We start from the raw sequence: 22,220 nt of genomic DNA, 5'->3' as shown, positions 1-22,220 counted from the left end.
GGGGATACATGACTGCATGGGGGGATACATGGCTGCATGGGGGGATACATGGCTGGATGGGGGGGGATACATGGCTGGATGGGGGGGATACATGGCTGGATGGGGGGGATACATGGCTGGATGGGGGGAGACATGGCTGCATGGGGGGAGACATGGCTGGATGGGGGGAGACGATGGCTGGATGGGGGGAGACATGGCTGGATGGGGGGGAGACATGGCTGGATGGGGGGAGACGATGGGGGGGAGACGATGGCTGGATGGGGGGATACATGGCTGGATGGGGGGGAGACATGGCTGCAGGGGGGGGGTACATGACTGCATGGGGGGATACATGGCTGCATGGGGGGATACATGGCTGCATGGGGGGATACATGGCTGCATGGGGGGAGACGATGGCTGCATGGGGGGAGACGATGGCTGGATGGGGGGAGACGATGGCTGGATGGGGGGATACATGGCTGGATGGGGGGGATACATGGCTGGATGGGGGGATACATGACTGCATGGGGGGATGCATGGCTGCATGGGGGGAGACGATGGCTGGATGGGGGGAGACATGGCTGGATGGGGGGGAGACATGGCTGGATGGGGGGAGACGATGGGGGGGAGACGATGGCTGGATGGGGGGGATACATGGCTGGATGGGGGGGAGACATGGCTGCATGGGGGGGATACATGACTGCATGGGGGGATACATGGCTGCAGGGGGGGATACATGGCTGCATGGGGGGATACATGGCTGCATGGGGGGAGACGATGGCTGCATGGGGGGAGACGATGGCTGGATGGGGGGAGACGATGGCTGGATGGGGGGATACATGGCTGGATGGGGGGGATACATGGCTGGATGGGGGGATACATGACTGCATGGGGGGATGCATGGCTGCATGGGGGGAGACATGGCTGCATGGGGGGATACATGGCTGCATGGGGGGAGACGATGGCTGCATGGGGGGAGACGATGGCTGGATGGGGGGAGACGATGGCTGGATGGGGGGATACATGGCTGGATGGGGGGGATACATGGCTGGATGGGGGGATACATGACTGCATGGGGGGATGCATGGCTGCATGGGGGGAGACGATGGCTGGATGGGGGGAGACATGGCTGGATGGGGGGGAGACATGGCTGGATGGGGGGAGACGATGGGGGGGAGACGATGGCTGGATGGGGGGGATACATGGCTGGATGGGGGGGAGACATGGCTGCATGGGGGGGATACATGACTGCATGGGGGGATACATGGCTGCATGGGGGGATACATGGCTGCATGGGGGGATACATGGCTGCATGGGGGGAGACGATGGCTGCATGGGGGGAGACGATGGCTGGATGGGGGGAGACGATGGCTGGATGGGGGGATACATGGCTGGATGGGGGGGATACATGGCTGGATGGGGGGATACATGACTGCATGGGGGGATGCATGGCTGCATGGGGGGAGACGATGGCTGGATGGGTGGAGACGATGGCTGGATGGGGGGAGACATGGCTGGATGGGGGGATACATGGCTGGATGGGGGGGGAGACATGGCTGCATGGGGGGGGATACATGACTGCATGGGGGGATACATGACTGCATGGGGGGATACATGGCTGCATGGGGGGATACATGGCTGGATGGGGGGGGATACATGGCTGGATGGGGGGGATACATGGCTGGATGGGGGGGATACATGGCTGGATGGGGGGAGACATGGCTGCATGGGGGGAGACATGGCTGGATGGGGGGAGACGATGGCTGGATGGGGGGAGACATGGCTGGATGGGGGGGAGACATGGCTGGATGGGGGGGAGACATGGCTGGATGGGGGAGACGATGGCTGGATGGGGGGAGACGATGGCTGGATGGGGGGAGACGATGGCTGGATGGGGGGAGACATGAATGGATGGGGGGGAGACATGGCTGGATGGGGGGGAGACATGGCTGCATCTGTGGGGGGACATGGCTGCATCTGTGGGGGGACATGGCTGCATTTGGGGACACATTTTAAAAAAGTATCGGTATTCGGTATCGGCGACTACTTGAAAAAAAGTATCGGTACTTGTACTCGGTCCTAAAAAAGTGGTATCGGGACAACCCTAATTATTAGTGGGGAAAAATGGCTATTATTACAGTGTTACTGTTTACTAGTGTGGGGGCAATGTTGACTGGAACAGTGATGGTGATAATGATGAGTTGGGGACAATGGTGGACATTACAGTGATGAGTGGGGGGCAATGGCCATTGGCCCAGCTAGAGCCCAGACTTGAATCCGACTTTTTTTAATCATTTTTTTTTTTATTGCTGATCCAAAAATGATCCGATCCGTGACTCCTGATCCGAGGATCGATCCGATCTGTGAGTTTTTTGATCCGTTGCACCCCTACTGCAGTTCAGGGTATATAGTGCTGTCCTTATAGTATATATACTGCAGTTCAGAGTATAAAGAGCACTCAGTGTAGTATATATAACACAGTGCAGGGTATATAGTGCAGTGTACAATATATAATATAATGTATTGAAGTGTTTAAGGGGAGCCCTATGACAGAATTTAGAAAAAAGTCATGGGTCCCCATTTTTTTTAAATTGGCGTGGAGTTTACCTTAATAGCCAGACCAGACCCGAAGGGCCTGGTATGGACTGGAGGAGGGGAATCCATGCCGTTTTTTTTTTAAATGATTTTTTATGTAAATTGCCAGGATCTGGCAATACATTACAGATTTGAGCAATTTTAAATTACACTTTTTCCTTTAGAAATACACCCAATCCTGGGCAGTACCCGGGTTCCCAAACACTTTTTATGGCAATAACTTGCATATAAGCCTTTAAAATTATCACTTTCGATTTTTCATGCGTCCCATAGACTTTAACGGTGTTTGCATGTTTGCACAAACTTTTTGTCTGTTCGCAAGTTCTGGTGTGAACCGAACCAGGGGGTGTTCGGCTCATCCCTAAAAAAAAGTCCCCGACCCTTTCTAAAAACGCAGAGGCACAGAAATGCATTGATGTGAACATGTTCTTAAAAGGAGTTGTAAAGGAAAAAAAATTTGCCTAAAATTTATGTCTGCAAGGTAGACAGACAGAATAGTGTAATGATTCTGTTAAAAACGAGTAAATACCTATTAAATTCCTTCATCTATATCACTTACGGCGTTCTAGTTTCTGTTCTCTCGTTCACTTCCTGGTTTGAGGCACTCGTTCATGTAAGAACTACATTTCCCAGTATGCATTGCGGCACGCCCAGTAATTCACACCTCCTTGAAGTCTCTAACACGTAGAGAGCGCCCTGCCGCACAGATGTAGTTCCCAGGAGGGGGGCGAGCACATCACTGACCACCGCAGTAAAGCCTCCCTTCACGGTGGTGAGTAACAATCAGACAAGCAGGAAGTGAACAGAGAAGAAATAGAGCAACTTCTGAGCAAAAACAAACAATGAGGAAGTGAAAAGAGGAATGTCTGCAGGTAAAGGATGCTTATTATGAAAAAAAAATGTTTTCCTTTACAACCCCTTTAAGGAACCCATGTTAAAAAAAATGTAATGCATTCCTGAAAAAATGCAAAACCGCATTAGTGTGAATTGAGCCCAATGAAACACATTTAATTTTTTCCATCCATTTCAATAATTAATGCCAAGTAATTCCAAGATTAATCAAATGATGTCTGCAATATTGAAGTAGCAATTTACCTAATAAAAGCAGACGAGCTTCCTATTTATTTCCAACATTTGCATTGGCCTGTGTTTTTAGTTGGTTAGCTGTTTTTGTTTTTATACTAGCTGTAAGTGTAGTGTATATGTTTTTTTTTTGCTATTGGTAGATAGCTTTTTTTTTTTGCCATTCAATAAATTTACTTATACAGCAAATTTTTCTTAAAAGTTTTAATAGAAAAATGTTGAAATGACAGGCCACTTTGAAATATTACAATTTTAACCTAACCGAGTAAGAAAAATAATAAATAATATAATAATAAATAATATACCTGAACAATTTTGGAGTGCATTTTTAAATTACATATTTAATATATATTTAAATATATTGTTTCAAGCAATGTTTCTTTTTCACAAAATAGTATTCAAATAACAAAAGATACATAGACCCTGAAATTTTACCTTTTAGCATATACGACAATGTCATTAGACCAAAACTCTCTATAAACACTTTATAAGTCTTCTTATCTATATTTGTCAGAAGGACTTTTTTTTATACTGGAAATATATATATTTTTTAAATATTGACTTATACGTTTTCCCTTTCCTAGGAATGTCATTAAACTTCCATCAGTGTGTTTTTTCCAGACTTCATTGGACACAGTGTAAGAGCTCCATGTCCTCAGTGGGGGCTTTTGCAGGTTGGTGACTTGCAGCTGAGGCTTACTATTAAGTATCATTTTGGATCTAGGAGTGGTTATCTGTGGATAAGAAAAAATAGATATTTTATTTCCAATAATGCAAATACAGTATGTGTGTATAAAAAACATATTCAGTAAAATATGTGCACTGCAAATACAGCGTGCTTCCGACCGGCGCATACTGCGCGTCACGAGTTGCCGAAAGAAGCCGAATGTCGGTGCGCAGGCGCCGTATAGAGCCTCACAGATGTTCGGCTTCTTTCGGTCGGAAGCACGTCAATCACAGCCTGTGATTAGGAACGCCCACTCCCGCGGGGAAGCCGGGGGGAAAATAGCCCTAAAATGGTATGTAACAGCATACTGTCGGTCTCATAGGTCGGCTCCATGCAATGTTAGAATTTTGTTTTAGGGTGAACCCCCGCTTTAAATACGAGGAAAGCCTGCTTAATTCTGTCCATAAACAACACTTGAAAAAAAGACATTAATACCCACCGTGTTTCGAATGTTATTCTTTGTCATTCTTCCTCAGGGGAAAACATGCGCAGGATACAAAGATTCTACAATAAAAAAATAAAAACATCATTGAGTAGGTAGGATGTCAATATAAATGATAAGTGATAAGATACAGCAAGTTCAGTACTAATCCTCATAGATATAAGCTGCTTACTTTATGGTGAATACAGCCGTTTGTCATTTGCATAAGGTCACTTTGTTCATTTGTTGCCATATGCAAAAACCTCTGCATAGAAACCAATCGGCTTCCATTTTTTATTTTATTTTTTTATCAAAGCTTAATTGAACAAGCTGAAGTTGGAAGCTGATTATTTATTATTATTATTAATTTGTTACGTTTCATTCATTTAGATTTGTTATTTTGGATAATTCGTAACTTTGGATAAATTCGTATTCGTCAGTAAACCATGCACAGCAGCAGCAGATTTTACACTCTCCAGTTTTAGTAAATCAACCGAAATTGCATGCATATATTGGATTGAGTTTTTTTTTAGCGATGCACAATTTATCTAATATTATCCATTGTCTACTCCAGGGAGATAGTGTGTGCTTTGCTGTTTGGATGATTATTGCATAACTACCTCAATACCGGGCACTTTCACCCCCTTCCTGCCCAGGCCACTTTTCAGCTTTCTACGCTCTCACGCTTTGAATGAAAATTAAAAGCTCATAAAGCTCATTCCACAGTGTACTAAATTTTTATTATTTTGTTCACACAACTAGAACTTTCTTTTGGCGCTCTATAATCACCACTGAGTTTTTTAGTTTTTGCTAAATGAACTTAAAAAAAAAAAAAAATCTTCTTTTCTGTTACAAAACAATTTGCAAATAAATAATCTTTCTTCATAAATTTAGGCCAAATGTATTCTGCTATATTTATTTGGTGAAAATAATCCAAATCAATATATATTATTTAGTCTGTAGGAAAGTTATAGGGCCAGATTCTCGACTTTGTGCGGGCGTAACGTATCTGATTTACGTTACGCCTCCGCAACTTAGACGGGCAAGTGCTGTATTCTCAAAGCACTTGCTCCGTAAGTTGCGGCGGCGTATCGTAAATCGGCCGGCGTAAGCCCGCCTAATTCAAATTTGGATCAGGGGGGTGTGTTTTATGTAAATCTTCTGTGACCCAACGTGATTGACGTTTTTCCCGAACGGCGCACGCGCCGTCCGTGGAATTTCCCAGTGTGCATTGCTCCAAAGTACGCCGCAAAGACGTCATTGGTTTCGACGTGAACGTAAATGACGTCCAGCCCCATTCACGGACGACTTACGCAAACAACGTAACTTTTTTAAATTTCGGCGCGGGAACGACGGCCATACTTAACATTGTTACGCCGCACTTAGGCCACCATATAGCAGGGGTAACTACAGTATACGCCGGGAAAATCCTAACATAAACGGCGTAACTTTACTGCGTCGGCCGGGCGTACGTTCGGGAATTCGCGTATCTAGCTGATTTACATATTTCAACACGCCCCTAGCGGCCAGCGTAAAAATGCAGTTACGATCCGACGGTGTAAGAGACTTACGCCTGTCGGATCTAACAGATATCTATGCGTAACTGATTTTAAGAATCAGGCGCATAGATACGACGGCACAACGCAGAGATACGACGGTGTATCTGGAGATACGCTGTCATATCTCCACTGAGAATCCGAGCCATAGAGTCCACAAACTAGGCAAGGTTGTGATAATAGTTTTGAGCTGACCAAAATGTGCCTTTTATGATGCCTCACCATTCCTGGTCATTCCATTAGGATTTCTTTCATGGCCATTCCACTTCGAGGAAAGCAATTCTGGTTTTATCAATCTGGTTTCAAAAGGAGAAAATAAATATTACACATAAAATTGCTAAAGTAAAAAAAAAGGGTTATCTTCTGACATTTTTACTGAAAAGTTTTTGATCCTTGATTATTTTTATCATTTAACCACTTAAGACCTGGACCATTACGCAGGTAAAGGACCTGGCCAGTTTTTGCGATTCGGCACTGCGTCGCTTTAACTGACAATTGCGCAGTCGTACGATGTGGCTCCCAAACAAAATTGGCGTCCTTTTTTTCCCACAAATAGAGCTTTCTTTTGGTGGTATTTGTTCACTTCTGCGGTTTTTATTTTTTGCGCTATAAACAAAAATAGAGCGACAATTTTGAAAAAAAATCTATATTTTTACTATAATAAATACCCCCCAAAAAAAAAAATATATATGTTTTCTCAGTTTAGACCGATACGTATTTTTCTATATATTTTTGGTAAATAATTAGCATTACAATAAGCAATATGCAATAAGCCTTTAACGATTGGTTTGCGCAAAATTTATAGTGTTTACAAAATAGGGGATAGTTTTATGGTATTTTTATTAATATTTTTTTTTTACTACTAATGGCAGCGATCAGCGATTTTTTTCGTGACTGCAGCATTATGGTGGACACATCGGACAATTTTGACACATTTTTGGGACCATTGTCATTTTCACAGCAAAAAGTGCTATAAAAATGCACTGTTTACTGTGAAAATGTAAATTGCAGTTTAGGAGTTAACCACTAGGGGCGCTGTAAGGGTTAAGTGTGACCTCATATGTGTTTCTAACTTTAGGGGGCGGGACTGGACGTGTGACGTCACGAATCGCCTTTCCCTATATCAGGGAACAGGCGATCATTGACATTGCCACTGTAAAGAACGGGGTAGGTGTGTTTACACTCACCTCTCCCCGTTCTTCAGCTCCTGTGACCGATTGCGGGACACCGGCGGCGATCGGGTCCACGGGTTCCGCGGCCGCGGTCACGGAGCTTCGGACCAGGTCGTGGGCTTGCGCCTGTGGCGCGCACGCACGACCCACGGCTGGGCACACCCAGCCGTGCCATTCTGCCGACGTAAATGTGCAGGAGGTGGTCCTTAAGTGGTTAAGGAATAAGTTGCCGTATTTATCAGCGTATAACACACGTTTTCCCCTAAAAACAGAGGGTAAACAGTGCCTGCGTGTTATACGTGTCAGGCCAGCCGTCCCGCCTCTCCTGGCCTTGGGACAGTGCTGCCTGCATAGTTTAAAGTTGAGAAAAAAATCACTTGCCAGCCCCTTTCTCCTACACCGCTCCTCATGTGTCAGTGTCATTGTAAAACTAAGCTTGTAAATATTTCAATATCTCAGTTTTTTCTGGTTGCTCTCCTCCTCCTCCTCTGAGTGTAGCTTTAGATTGGAAGAGGAGAGCGGTCACATGACCATCTGTGTAATGTCAGAGGAGAGCAGTCATGTGACCAGGTCAGTGGAAAAAACAGAGCTATTGAGGTATATGGAAGCTTTATTTTACAATAGAAGTGACACAGAAGGAGCAGTGTGGAAGGGGCTGGCAGTAAAGAATGCTGGCAGTGCTGTCCCAGGAGACTGGGGGTCTCATGGGAGTGCAGGGAGTGGGCTCTATACTGGATGAGGGGGCTGTATACCGGGGAGGGGGCTGTATAATGATTGGGGGCTGTATACTGGATGAGGGGCTGTATACTGGGGAGGGGGATGTATACTGGATGGGGGCTGTGTACTGGGGAGGGAGCTGTATACTGGATGGGGGCTGTATAAGGGGAGGGGCTGTATAATGGATGGGGGGCTGTATACTGGATGGAGGGTTGTATACTGGGGAGGGGGCTGTATACTGGATGGGGTGGGCTGTATACTGGATTGGGGGCTGTATACTAGATTGGGGGCTGTATACTGGGGAGGGGGACTGAATAATGGATGGGGGCTGTTTACTGGATGGAGGGCTATATACTGGGGAGGGGGCTGTATACTAGATGGGGCGGTGTACTGGGGAGGGGGCTGTATACTGGGAAGGGGGCTGTATACTGGATAGGGGCTGTGTACTGGGGAGGGGGCGGTATACTCGATGGGGGCTGTATACTGGGGAGGGGGCTGTATACTGGGGCTGTATAATTGATGGGGGGCTGTATACTGGGGAGGGGGATGTATACTGGATGGGGGCTGTGTACTGGGGAGGGAGCTGTATACTGGATGGGGGGGCTGTATAAGGGGAGGGGGCTGTATAATGGATGGGGGGCTGTATACTGGATGGAGGGTTGTATACTGGGGAGGGGGCTGTATACTGGATGGGGCTGTATACTAGATGGGGGGCTGTATACTGGGGAGGGGGCTGTATACTAGATGGGGGCTGTGTACTGGGGAGGGGGCTGTATACTGGGAAGGGGGCTGTATAATGGATGGGGAGGCTTTATACTGGATGAGGGCTGTGTACTGGGGAGGGGGCTGTATACCGGATGGGGGGCTGTATACTGGATTGGGGCTGTATACTGGATGGGGGGCTGTATACTAGATGGGGGCTGTATTCTGGGGAGGGGACTGCATACTGGATGGGGGGACTGTATACTGGATGGGGGCTGTATACTGGATAGGGGCTGTAAACTGGATGGGGGGCTGTATACTGGATGGGGGCTGTGTACTGGGGAGGGGGGCTGTGTTCTGATGGGGGCTGCGTACTGTGCAGGGGGAGGGGGACTGAGTACTGTAAAGTGGGCTGTGAATTTTTTTTTAAATTGGGGTGCGTGTTATACGCCAATAAATACGGTACTTACCTCACTCTGTCTGTGCGATGTTGACGTCTATATGAGAAGTAGACCAGAATTACAATTATAATAAGTAGGACAACCAGGCTGACAGTGACTCCAGCGATGACCCCAGCTTTACTAATACCTGTCTGGCATCGATCCCCCGTGTACCAGTACTGGTCTGATGGATTACAGCTGAGAAGATAGAAGGTATCAGGGTGTGAGGAGAACGAGTACAGATCACATTGGTACAAAAGCGAATACTGAAAACAAGAGCTAGAAAAAATTGCTCATGGAAATGGACAAGCAACAGACATTATACGGAGTGATCAATGGTTTAACAGTGTGGCTTCTTGGAGTAGAAGGTATTTACATACTTGAATTTCTTTCAGTAAAAAGCTGTGAAGATGTGGAATTGTATTGTATTGTATTCCACAGGGATTGGCTGCAGTCATCTCAATAGATGGCAGAAAAATAACTGGATCAATTCTAAATGAATAAAATATAAGGCCTCGTACACACGACCGAGTTTCTCGGCCAAAACCAGCAAGAAACTTGCTGGGATTTTTTTTTTGCCGAGGAAACCGGTCGTGAGTACATTTTTCGACGAAGAAACTGTCGAGGAACCCGTTGAGCCAAAAAGAGAGCATGTCTTCTTTTTCCTCGACGGGAATGGAGAAACTTGCCTTGTCGAGTTCCTCGACAGCCTAACAAGGAACTCGACGAGGAAAACGATGTGTTTTGCCCGTCGAGTTTCTCGGTCGTGTGTACTGTATGAGGCTTAACTGGTTGTTGTGACAGACCCAACTGGGAGAGGCATTTGGCAGTCCCCGAGAGGCATTTGGAGAAAACTAGGGTCTGGCTTGCCTTCTACCCACTGATTATGGCCCATGGAGAAGACTGGGGATCTTGTCTGTTTCTCCCGGTCAGATGATGGTAAAGAGCTCAGTTCAGCTTCTGATCCCATGGAGAGAGCAGATCATTCTCTAATGATGGACAACAACATGAGGAACACTGAGAGCGAGGCTTGGATTAATTCTCTGAATAAAGACAATAGGGCTTCTCTTCTGGAGTGGATGGAAAGGTATAAATATTAAAGCGGAGGTTCACCCGCACATGACCCTTTTTCCCCTTAGATGGATGCTTGTTTTGTCTAGGGGAATCGGCTAGTTGTTTTAAAATATGATCCGTACTTACCGTTTACGAGATGCATCTTCTCCGCCGCTTCCGGGTATGGGCTGCGGGACTGGGCGTTCCTATTTTGATTGACAGTCTTCCGAGAGGCTTCCGACGGTCGCATCCATCGCTACGCGATTTTCCGAAAGAAGCCGAACGTCGGTGCGCAGGCGCAGTATAGAGCCGCACCGACGTTCGGCTTCTTTCGGCTACTAGTGACGCGATGGATGCGACCGTCGGAAGCCTCTCGCAAGACTGTCAATCAAGAATAAACGCCCGCTCCCGAAGACCCATACCCGGAAGCGACGGAGAAGATGCATCTCGAAAACGGTAAGTACGGCTCATATTTTAAAACAACTAGCCGATTCCCCTAGACAAAACGAGCATCCATCTAAGGGGAAAAGATAAAAAAATATATAATTGGGTGAACTCCCGCTTTAACAGTGGCGGCTGGTGCTCAAAATTTTTGGGGGGGCGCAAACAAACTGAAAAAAAAACATCAATTGCAGACACTGTACCCATTAAACACAGCTACTGTGCCAAATACAGCTACTGTGCCATCAAACGCAGCTACTGTACCCATCAATTGCTGACACTGTACCCATCAATTGCCGCCAGTGTGTCCCATCAAATGCTTCCAGTGTGCCCATCAATTGCCGCTTCTGTGCCCCATCAGATGCTGCCAGTGTGCCCATCAATTGCCGCTACTGTGCCACATCATATGCTTCCAGTGTGCCCATCAATTGCCGCTACTGTGCCCCATCAGATGGTGCCAGTGTGCCCATCAATTGCCGCTAATGTGCCACTTAAGATGCTGCCAGTGTGCCCATCAATTGCCGCTACTGTGCCCCGTCAGATGCTGCCAGTGTGCCCATCAATTGCTGCTACTGTGCCCCGTCAGATGCTGCCAGTGTGCTCATCAATTGCCGCTACTGTGCCCCATCATATGCTGCCAGTGTGCCCATCAATTGCCGCTACTGTGCCCCATCATATGCTTCCAGTGTGCCCATCAATTGCCGCTGCTGTGCCCCATCAGATGGTGCCAGTGTGCCCATCAATTGCCGCTAATGTGCCACGTCAGATGCTGCCAGTGTGCCCATCAATTGCTGTTACTGTGCCCCATCAGATGCTGCCAGTGTGCCCATCAATTGCTGCTACTGTGCCCCGTCAGATGCTGCCAGTGTGCTCATCAATTGCCGCTACTGTGCCCCATCATATGCTGCCAGTGTGTCCATCAATTGCCGCTACTGTGCCCCATCAGATGGTGCCAGTGTGCCCATCAATTGCCGCTACTGTGCCCCATCATATGCTGCCAGTGTGCCCATCAATTGCCGCTACTGTGCCCCATCAGATGGTGCCAGTGTGCCCATCAATTGCCGTTACTGTGCCCTGTCAGATGCTGCCAGTGTGCCCATCAATTACTGCTACTGTGCCCGTCAGATGCTTCCAGTGTGCTCATCAATTGTTGCCAGTGTGCCCATCAATTGCCGCTACTGTAGCCATCAGATGCTGCCAGTCTGCCCATCAATTGCCGCTACTGTGCCCCATCAGATGCTGCCAGTGTGCCCATCAATTGCTGCTACTGTGCCCCATCAGATGCTGCCAGTATGTCCATCAATTACCGCTACTGTGCCCCATCAGATGCTGCCAGTGTGCCCATCAATTTCCGCTACTGTACCCATCAGATGCTGCCAGTGTGCCCATCAATTGCTGCTACTGTGCCCCGTCAGATGCTGCCAGTGTGCTCATCAATTGTCGCTGCTGTGCCCCATCAGATGCTGCCAGTGTGCCCATCAATTGCCGCTACTGTGCCCCGTCAGATGCTGCCAGTGTGCCCATCAATTGCTGCTACTGTGCCCCGTCAGATGCTGCCAGTGTGCTCATCAATTGCCGCTACTGTGCCCCATCATATGCTGCCAGTGTGCCCATCAATTCCCGCTACTGTGCCCCATCAGATGCTGCCAGTGTGCCCATCAATTGCTGCTACTGTGCCCCATCAGATGGTGCCAGTGTGCCCATCAATTGCCGCTACTGTGCCACATCAGATGCTGCCAGTGTGCCCATTAATTGCCCTACTGTGCCACATCAGATGCTGCCAGTGTGCCCATCAATTACTGCTACTGTGCCCCGTCAGATGCTGCCAGTGTGCTCATCAATTGTCGCTGCTGTGCCCCATCAGATGCTGCCAGTGTGCCCATCAATTGCCGCTACTGTGTCGCATCAGATGCTGCCAGTGTGCTCATCAATTGCTGCTACTGTGCCCCATCAAATGCTGCCAGTGTGCTCATCAATTATCGCTACTGTGCCCCATCAGATGCTGCCCGGCACTTACCTGTCTCGGAGCAGGTCAGCGGCGGTCTCTTCCGTCCTCTCGCAGGCGTCCAATCACAGCGTCTGATGTTTCAGCCAATCAGGTGACCGGTAACAGACCCGGCAATCTAATTGGCTGAGGGGCGGATTCACTGTTAGCAAAGTGAATTCCTTCTAGCATGGTGCCCTCTGTTCACTTTTTTGGGGGGCTATTAGAGCCTATAGCTCTAATCAGGTGCTTCCAAAAAATACCCCGCCAGTGTAATTCAGGTGCCCTGCACCTGAAAGTGGGCCGGACAACTGAATAGGGGGTGTCAGCAGCGACCATAGATAGATTCATTCAATGCATGAATCTATCTATGGTAATAGAGCGGTGAAGGAGAGAGGGGGCGGCGCTCCTGCGCCCTTTATGGACGCACCGCCACTGAATATTAATCTTGTACAGGTTAATGGTCAGGGGAAATATGGTGGCCCTCCTGGTTTGGAGAAACTGCACTTGGGACAGACGTATTTATCAACAATTTCTCCTAAGAAATCTATGAAGATAAATGAGTTCCACTTTTGTATGAGTTTTGTCTCCGCATGTCTAGCGGACAGATTACACAAGTGAAAGCTGGTTAATAAGATTTGGACTTCTTTCTGGGGAATTGGGGCTGAACTGTCTGCGTGCCTTCGTGAATACCTATCTTCCTGTTCTATGATGGCAATTCTTCATCTCTGTAGAAACAGTACAGTGAGGGAGTGCTGCCCCCCATAGGACAGGAAGTGTGTTACTGGCAGAAATATTATTGAAAATGAAGGGAAAAAAATCCTGAGAAAAAGAACACAATTATCTAAGGTCTGTTGAATTTCAGTGGATTACATTTTTGTTCTTGTATGTAGGTATGCTTTAGGAAAGCTCTATTATTTTCTATTCTATTTTATTGTATTCTTTTTTAGAAATCGATTTATATTTTTTAGATTTTGATTCAAATTTGCTTTCAATTTTCATTTGAATTTGTTTTCGAATCGAATTGTTTTCGAATTCGATTCGAATAGAAGTTGTTTTCGATGTTCGATCGAATTTTGTCCGCGGGTTTTCGATTCGAAAACGTTTGTTCGGATTTGGTAAATTCGTTAATATTACAATTCGGGAATTCGTATGCATCCGAATAATGAACAATTTGTCCGAATTTCGATTCGGAACGAAACGAAATGCACATGCCTACTGGTTTATTGGTGAACTTTTTGGATTTGTTAGCCCAACTCGCCATAATAACTTGTCTGGCTATCCTCACTCATATTCATTTCAAAACACTGCACTGATGATGGCCATTGGCCAACAAGCCAGTTACTAGACATGTGCAGAATGAAAAAATGTGTTTCGTTTTGTTATTTACATAAATTCTTTTAGTTAAATTTGTTTATTTCATAAAAAAAAATTCGGAATCGATTTTGTCTTTATGAATCGATTAGAATTTTCCAAATTTGGGCAAATTTGGAAAATTTTAATTGCTTCAAATTCTATTCGAATTGCATTCTTTCTACTGCATTGTATTCTGTTTTTTTATTTTCTGTTTTATTATTTTCTTTTCTATTTTATTGTTTTCTTTTCTATTATATTGTATTCTTTTATATTCTATTCAAATTCAAATGTATTCTATTCGAAATTTTAATTTCGAAAATCAGCTACATTGTTATAATCTTTCTTTTCTATTTGATTCTATTCAAAATTCAATTTTCGGAAGATGGTGATATTCTTTTTATGCAATTCTATTGTTTTTTTTTATTCTATCCTTTTCTTTTCTATTCTTGTCAATTCTATTCTATTCTAAACTATTATTTTCTTTTCAAATTCAAATTTATTCTATTTGAATTTTGGGAAATGGTTATATTCTTTCTGGTCTGTTCTGTTCTATAATATTGTTTTTTTTTTAATTATATTCTATTTTTTCTTTTCTAACCATTCTATTATTTTCTATTCTATTCAAATTTGAATTTATTTCATTTGAAATTCGAGTTTCGGAAATCTGTTATATTGTTATATTCTTTCTTTTCTATTCTATTATTTTCTGTTCTATTCAGGGCCGAAACAACTAATCGATTAATCGACAACTAATCGATTATGAAATTAATCGATAACAATTTTCATAATCGATTAATCGGCCAGTAACATAATGGGGTTAAAAAAACTAAAATTAGCCCTTTATAGTACAAAAAAGCAAATCGCTACTGTAAATATTACTTTCACTGTCCCACGGGAAAATAATTAACCCCTTACAGTAGCGATTATTTGCTCTTTTTGTACTTATTTTTGTTTTTTTAACCCCATTATGTTACTAAACATCTCAGGCCTGGGGTCACACCTCTGTTTTTTGCAGAAACACACGACAGTTCATTTACATGTTTTCCTATGAGACACGTTCACATCCATGATTTCTTTCAGCTTCTGCGTATTTGGAAAGGGCGGGACTTTTTAACGCAAAACGGTGCTATTGGTTTTTTTTTTTGGTTCAATATACTTCAATGGAGAAGCTGCAGAAAAGCATGGAATGTGTTTTTGAGGCAATTTGTGTTTTGTAATCTGCCCAACAACGAATTGGCCCCAAAAAAATTAAAAATGCTAATTTTTCTTTTTTTAAGGCTATTATCCGATTAATCGATTAATCGAAACAATATTCGGCCAACTAATCAATTATGAAAATAATCGTTAGTTGCAGCCCTAGTTCTATTTGGATTTATTCTATTCAAAATCTGAATTTCAGAAGATGGTCATATTCTTTCTATGCTATTCTATCCTGTTGTGTTTTTTTCATTTCTATGCTTTTCTATTCTAGTCAATTCTATTATTTAATTTTATATTCTATTCTAATCTATTCTTCTCTATTCTATTCTATTCAAATTCAAATGTATTCCATTCAAATTTTGGGAAATAGTTACATTATTTCTATACGGTTCTAGTCTATTGTTTTTTTAATTCTATTCTACGCTTTTACTTTTTTCTATTCTTTTCTTTTCTATTCTATTTAAATTTGAATTTATTCTATTTGAAAATCGAATTTTGAAAGACGGTTCTATTCTTTCTATTTTATTCTATCCTAGCCTATTCTTTTTTTATTATTTATTTATTTTTTCTATTTTATTATTGTTTATTCTATTCAAATTTGAATTAATTCTATTTGAAATTTGATTTCAGAAGATGGTTATATTCTTTCTATTTTATTCTTTATATATTTATCCTTTATTTTCTGTTTTATTTTATTCTGTTCTTTTATTTTCTATTCTATTTTGTTCTGTTTTACTCTTTTTTAATTTCTATATTATCGCTTTATTTTCTAGAATTTTTTTCTATTCTTGTATTTTCTATTCTGTTCTGTTTTACGCTATTATATTCCATTATTTTATTTTCTAGTCTATTATTTTCTATTCTATTATATTCTTTTATATTCTATTCCTTTATTTTCTATACTATTCTCCTTGTAAATTCGAATTCGATTTGAAAATAATTCTAATTTTGGACAAAAAGTTGTTTTGCGATTCGGCACTGCGTTGCTTTAACTGACAATTGCGCGGTCGTGCCACGTGAATCCCAAACAAAATTGGCGTCCTTTTTTTCCCACAAATAGAGCTTTCTTTTGGTGGTATTTGATCACCTCTGCGTTTTTTTTTTTTTACGCTATAAACAAAAATAGAGCGACAATTTTGAAAAAAATTCAATATTTTTAACTTTTTGCGATTAATAAATATCCCTCAAAAATATATAAAAAAAAGTTTTTCTTTCCTCAATTTAGGCCGATACGTATTCTTCTAGCTATTTTTGGTAAAAAAAAATCGCAATAAGCGTTTATCGATTGGTTTGCGCAAAATTTATAGCGTTTACAAAATAGGGGATAGTTTTATTGCATTTTTATAATTTTTTTTACTACTAATGGCAGCAATCAGCGATTTTTTTAGTGACTGCGACATTATGGCAGACACATCGGACAATTTTGACACATTTTTGGGACCATTGTCATTTTCACAGCAAAAAGTGCTATAAAAATGCATTGTTTACTGTGAAAATGACAATTGCGGTTTGGGAGTTAACCACTAGGGGGCGCTGAAGGGTTTAAGTGTGACCTAATATGTGTTTCTAACTGTAGGGGGCAGGGCTGGATGTGTGATGTCATTGATCGCCTTTCCCTATATCAGGGAACAGACGATCAATGACAGAGCCACAGTGAAGAATGTGGAAGGTGTGTTTACACACATCTCTCCCTGTTCTTCAGCTCCTGTGACCGATCACGGGACTCCGGCGGTGATTGGGTCCGCGGGTCCCGCGGGCATGCTCACGGAGCTTCGGACCGGGCTGGGCACTTAAAGAGGACGTACAGGTACGTCCTCCTAAGGGAGGGGATCATGCTCTGCTTCAGTATGTCACAGTACATGTTGGCATTCATGGTTCCCTCAATGAACTGTAACCCCCCAGTGCCAGCAGCACTCATGCAGCCCCAGACCATGACACCCCCACCACCATGACTGACTGTAGGCAAGACACACTTGTCTTTGTACTCCTCATCTGGTTTCCGCCAAACATGCTTGACACCATCTGATCCAAATAAGTATATCTTGTTCTCATTATACCACAGGACTTGGTTCCAGTAATCCATGTCCTTATTCTGCTTGTCTTCAGCAAACTGTTTGTGGGCTTTCTTGTGCATCATCTTTAGAAGAGGCTTCCTTCTGGGATGACAGCTGTAGCGCTCACCCCCGGAGGAGCCGCTGATTAGTTTGCGATTGGCATATTGAGTTACCTTCTTGGCTTGGTCTAGGTGAGACATTCGAGAGTGTAGATAAAGAGCAAGTGTCCAGACACGAAATTCGTTTTTAATGCTTTATTCCAAGGCCCACCATGGCCAACATCAACATGGCACACAATAGAGAAAAGTTGATGAGCATAGAGGAACTTTGGTATCAGGACTTGGATATGAAAAAGAGCAAGCCTGCTCTAAGCAATAGTGTAACTCAATTCGTCGCCACCCCGATCAGGGTGGGTAAAGTGCCCCCATACAGGCGACTATCACAGGCCTGGCAGCCGGAGCGCCACTTAAAGATCACTGGGAGGAACAGACCTCTACTACCGGCCTAAATCAGGGCCTCGGATACAGGCTTTATCAACTTGAGATATGTGAGATCAGGATGAGTGAATCCTCCCAGTAAATTCAGATTTGTGTCACCAACTGACATCTTAGCATACCTGTCGTGTATCGTGGTGACCGGATCCCCGATGGTTCGTCCAGGCCTCCTGGGCAACCTCTAGTTCTAGGTTCTCCCCGGGCCGATCCCCCATCGCACAGCTCCCAGCCTAGGATCCTCTCAGGAGAAGGTTGGGACCCAGAAAGTCGCTGGGGCCCCTCTCAATGTTAGGGTGAGGCTCTGCATGGTGCACAACCTCATTGAAGCAGGCCACAATGGTGGGGCCCATGGATGCGCGTAGCCTGAAGGTGGATACCGCACCTGGGACTCGGGCCCCGCACAGAACAGAGACCAATGGCGGTTGCCACAGATATATCTCCCCCAGCATGCCCAACAAGGGCAGAACTCCTCTAATTGGCTGCTGAGGAAAGTGGGTCTGTCAGAACCCCTCTAGCGCCAACTGCCGCACAGGGGTGATAACGCACCCCTGGAGCGCAGACTGACCTACAGGACAAATTCTGAAATTGGCAATGTGACGGTATCGGTATGATATCCCCGTCAACGTTCCCTTCTTCCCATAACGAAAATCACCCCAATATTCCACGAGGAGGGATATCCCTGGAGTCGCCCAGAAAGCCACACAGAAAGCCACACATGAGACCAGCTTACTGCTTGAACCTCCAGTCGCTTCTTCTCCTCCCAGGTCCGCTGGTTATATGACTTCCAGGACCTCTTCTTCTTGGAGGTTAGCTGGCGGTGCCTCTTTCTGCCCAGCTCCCTCCAAGGCCCCTCCGGCTCATGGCTGTCGCCCATGACCAGCTGACAATGGTGTTCCCTGTTGTCCGTAATAACAGATTGTACCATGAGGGCTTCGTAAGGGGTGCCCAATGGTTCTTCCTGACCCAGCTCCTGGGGATCCCAAGCCGAGTCTACACAATGGGCTGCTGCTGGTGGGCGGTACCCAGGTTGAGACCAATTTGACCTGGTGTTGTCATTCATGGGGCAATTCTGCTTGAAGTGACCCAACTGTTTGCACCGGAAGCAGCGTTGTTCGTTGTCCTCCTGGCGTGGGTAGCGAGGGCTATATGTCATCGGTCTGTTAGGCGGTTGGTATCTAGCGGCTGGTGGGTGTGAGGGCGCCGTTGGTTGTGGGGGTTGTACCCGTGGTGTGACCTGGTTTGTCTTGCGAGTATCCGCATATTCATCCGCCAACTTCGCGGCCTCTGGTAGAGTCATGGGCCTGCGATCTCTCACCCAATCCTTGACGTCCGTCTGGATGTGATTGTAAAATTGCTCCAGGAGCATTAGTTGCAAAATGTCCTCTGCGGTGGTGGCCTGGCTGCTGTTAACCCAGTTAGAGGCCGACAGGGACAGCTGGCATGCCCATTCTGCGTAAGAGTCTTTCGTGGTTTTGCGTGAGTCCCTGAACTTCTGTCGGTGGGACTCTGGGGTTACTGCATAGCGAGCCAGGAGCACTTCTTTAACCCGGGCGTAGCTATGGATATCCTGATCTGGCACGGTCCGGAAAGCATCAGAAGCTTTGCCTGACAGTTTGCCTGACAATATTGCAACCCACTCTCTTCTAGCTATTCGGTGCAGGTTACATTGTCGCTCAAAATCCGCCAGGTAGTTATCAATTTCACAGTCCTTTTCATCAAAAGCTTTAAAAGCGCTAAACGGAATCTTCCTTGCGTCTGCTGTGCTGTACTCACTGTTCGTAGAAGGTGCGGCTGCTTGTTGGACTGCTGCCAGTTTTAACTGTAGCTCTGCGTCCCTTATTTGTTTGGCCTCCTCCGCTAACAGGTCCATCACTTTCAGAACCACATCTGGCGTTGGGTTCGGGCCGAACCACGCTAGCTTCTCTCTCATTAGCTTGTTGGTTGGTGACTCCTCCTGAATCACTGGTGTCTCCATCTCTTGTACTGCTGGCGTTGCTGCAATCCCGTTCTCCTGGTCTAGCTCCATTGATTCTGCTATGATGACCCGCTTGGTTTTGTTGCTAGCGATCCTTCCACGAACTTCCAGTAGTTCTTCCAGTGTCTGCTTGGAATCCGGGTGTGAAGGGGAATAGAAGGGAAGATCCCGCTGCTACCAACCAATTGTGACGGTATCGGTATGATATCCCCGTCAACGTTCCCTTCTTCCCATAACGAAAATCACCCCAATATTCCACGAGGAGGGATATCCCTGGAGTCGCCCAGAAAGCCACACATGAGACCAGCTTACTGCTTGAACAAGACAGACTTTAATGTTAAGAAACCAGAGCTTATATGTGGTTACAACTGTTACAATGACAAATCTCCGCCCCCCCTCACACAGTGGGGGGTCTTCAATACAGCTCCTTTGAAATAAAGATATTTCTTTGAACTACTCAGTAGCTAGCCGAGTCGGCACCGCATATAGAGAGATAATTATCACAATGAAGCAATCAGCATAATTAACACAAGCCACTTATCTAATCACAGTAACCAGTAAACACAGGGCTAAAACAATTAACATTTGAAACAGGGCTAGCTGCAGAAGAGTAACTACAATTAACAGCCTTAAACAAGCAGGGAGGATTAACCTGAAGCATATAGGTAAAAAGTCCATCACAATGGCCCCCCTTCTTCTCCCTGCTCCGGCAAACCCGGTTGGACCTTCCCTGGTCCAGTAGGGTTGACGGGTTCAGAGCTTTTAGTCCGAGGTTAACTCCGTTTGGCATGACTGACCTCCCTTGACAACTGCTCCCGACTCAGGTATGCCACCGGGTCGTCAGATCACACGCCGGTCAGTCCCCAAGTCTTTGTGCGATCTGCAGAGTCACCAGAAGTCAGTGTGAAGATGGCGAATGGGTCTGTGCGCCGCCATCTAGGTGTCCCGCTATGGGAGGGGCAGGTTATGGCTCTGAAGTGACAATCACAGGAGATTCATAAAAAGAAAAAGTTATATTTGTTGAAGTGCTGTAGCACTGGTGCTCAGAGTCCGGGGGGGGGGGGGGGAGAGGGGACTCAGAGCCCCATAAGGTCAGCCACCCCCTGCTCCCTCCGCAGCCGCCGGTTCTCCTCTTTGAGCTTCTCCAGCTCCATCTCCAGTTCATGGAGCCTGGGGGGGTCAGCCCGCTGTGACCTCAGGTGGTTGTTCTCCTCCTCCATGCGGCTTATGCACTCCTCCAGCTCCATGTACTCACGGATCAGATCCTGCTTGCTCATGTCCTGCAGGCTCTCCACGTGGTCCTTCATCATCAGGAACTGGGTGGGGGTGTAAGGGGCCACCGGTGGGCCCTTGGCGAACATCTCGGCCCGCATCTGGGATGCCCGCTGTGACTCCCTCTCCTCCAGTCGCTTCTTCTCCTCCCAGGTCCGCTGGTTATATGACTTCCAGGACCTCTTCTTCTTGGAGGTTAGCTGGCGGTGCCTCTTTCTGCCCAGCTCCCTCCAAGGCCCCTCCGGCTCATGGCTGTCGCCCATGACCAGCTGACAATGGTGTTCCCTGTTGTCCGTAATAACAGATTGTACCATGAGGGCTTCGTAAGGGGTGCCCAATGGTTCTTCCTGACCCAGCTCCTGGGGATCCCAAGCCGAGTCTACACAATGGGCTGCTGCTGGTGGGCGGTACCCAGGTTGAGACCAATTTGACCTGGTGTTGTCATTCATGGGGCAATTCTGCTTGAAGTGACCCAACTGTTTGCACCGGAAGCAGCGTTGTTCGTTGTCCTCCTGGCGTGGGTAGCGAGGGCTATATGTCATCGGTCTGTTAGGCGGTTGGTATCTAGCGGCTGGTGGGTGTGAGGGCGCCGTTGGTTGTGGGGGTTGTACCCGTGGTGTGACCTGGTTTGTCTTGCGAGTATCCGCATATTCATCCGCCAACTTCGCGGCCTCTGGTAGAGTCATGGGCCTGCGATCTCTCACCCAATCCTTGACGTCCGTCTGGATGTGATTGTAAAATTGCTCCAGGAGCATTAGTTGCAAAATGTCCTCTGCGGTGGTGGCCTGGCTGCTGTTAACCCAGTTAGAGGCCGACAGGGACAGCTGGCATGCCCATTCTGCGTAAGAGTCTTTCGTGGTTTTGCGTGAGTCCCTGAACTTCTGTCGGTGGGACTCTGGGGTTACTGCATAGCGAGCCAGGAGCACTTCTTTAACCCGGGCGTAGCTATGGATATCCTGATCTGGCACGGTCCGGAAAGCATCAGAAGCTTTGCCTGAC

General features: G+C 46.0%; 1 protein-coding gene across 2 annotated transcripts in view; it reads right to left on the bottom strand.

Annotated features, from left to right (window-relative positions):
- Positions 1-3,924: 3,924 nt before the first annotated feature.
- LOC120933451 (mucin-3A-like) overlaps positions 3,925-22,220 on the bottom strand; it is a 50,412-nt gene continuing 32,116 nt past the window's right edge. The window contains exons 11-14 of one of the 2 annotated variants that reach the window (XM_040346680.1): positions 9,423-9,590; positions 6,584-6,657; positions 4,824-4,888; positions 3,925-4,391 (exon numbers count right to left, since the gene is read on the bottom strand). In XM_040346680.1, the coding sequence (XP_040202614.1) occupies positions 4,857-4,888; positions 6,584-6,657; positions 9,423-9,590 (274 nt within the window). In that variant the 3' untranslated portion in view covers positions 3,925-4,391; positions 4,824-4,856. The remainder of the gene's footprint in view (positions 4,392-4,823; positions 4,889-6,583; positions 6,658-9,422; positions 9,591-22,220) is intronic. The other variant, XM_040346681.1, reaches the window with a different exon arrangement.

The sequence above is a fragment of the Rana temporaria genome, chromosome 3 (assembly GCF_905171775.1).
Source record: "Rana temporaria chromosome 3, aRanTem1.1, whole genome shotgun sequence".
Classification (NCBI taxonomy): domain Eukaryota; kingdom Metazoa; phylum Chordata; class Amphibia; order Anura; family Ranidae; genus Rana; species Rana temporaria.
Note: the sequence above shows the minus strand (reverse complement) of the source record. Positions and strands in the feature narration are given on the sequence as shown.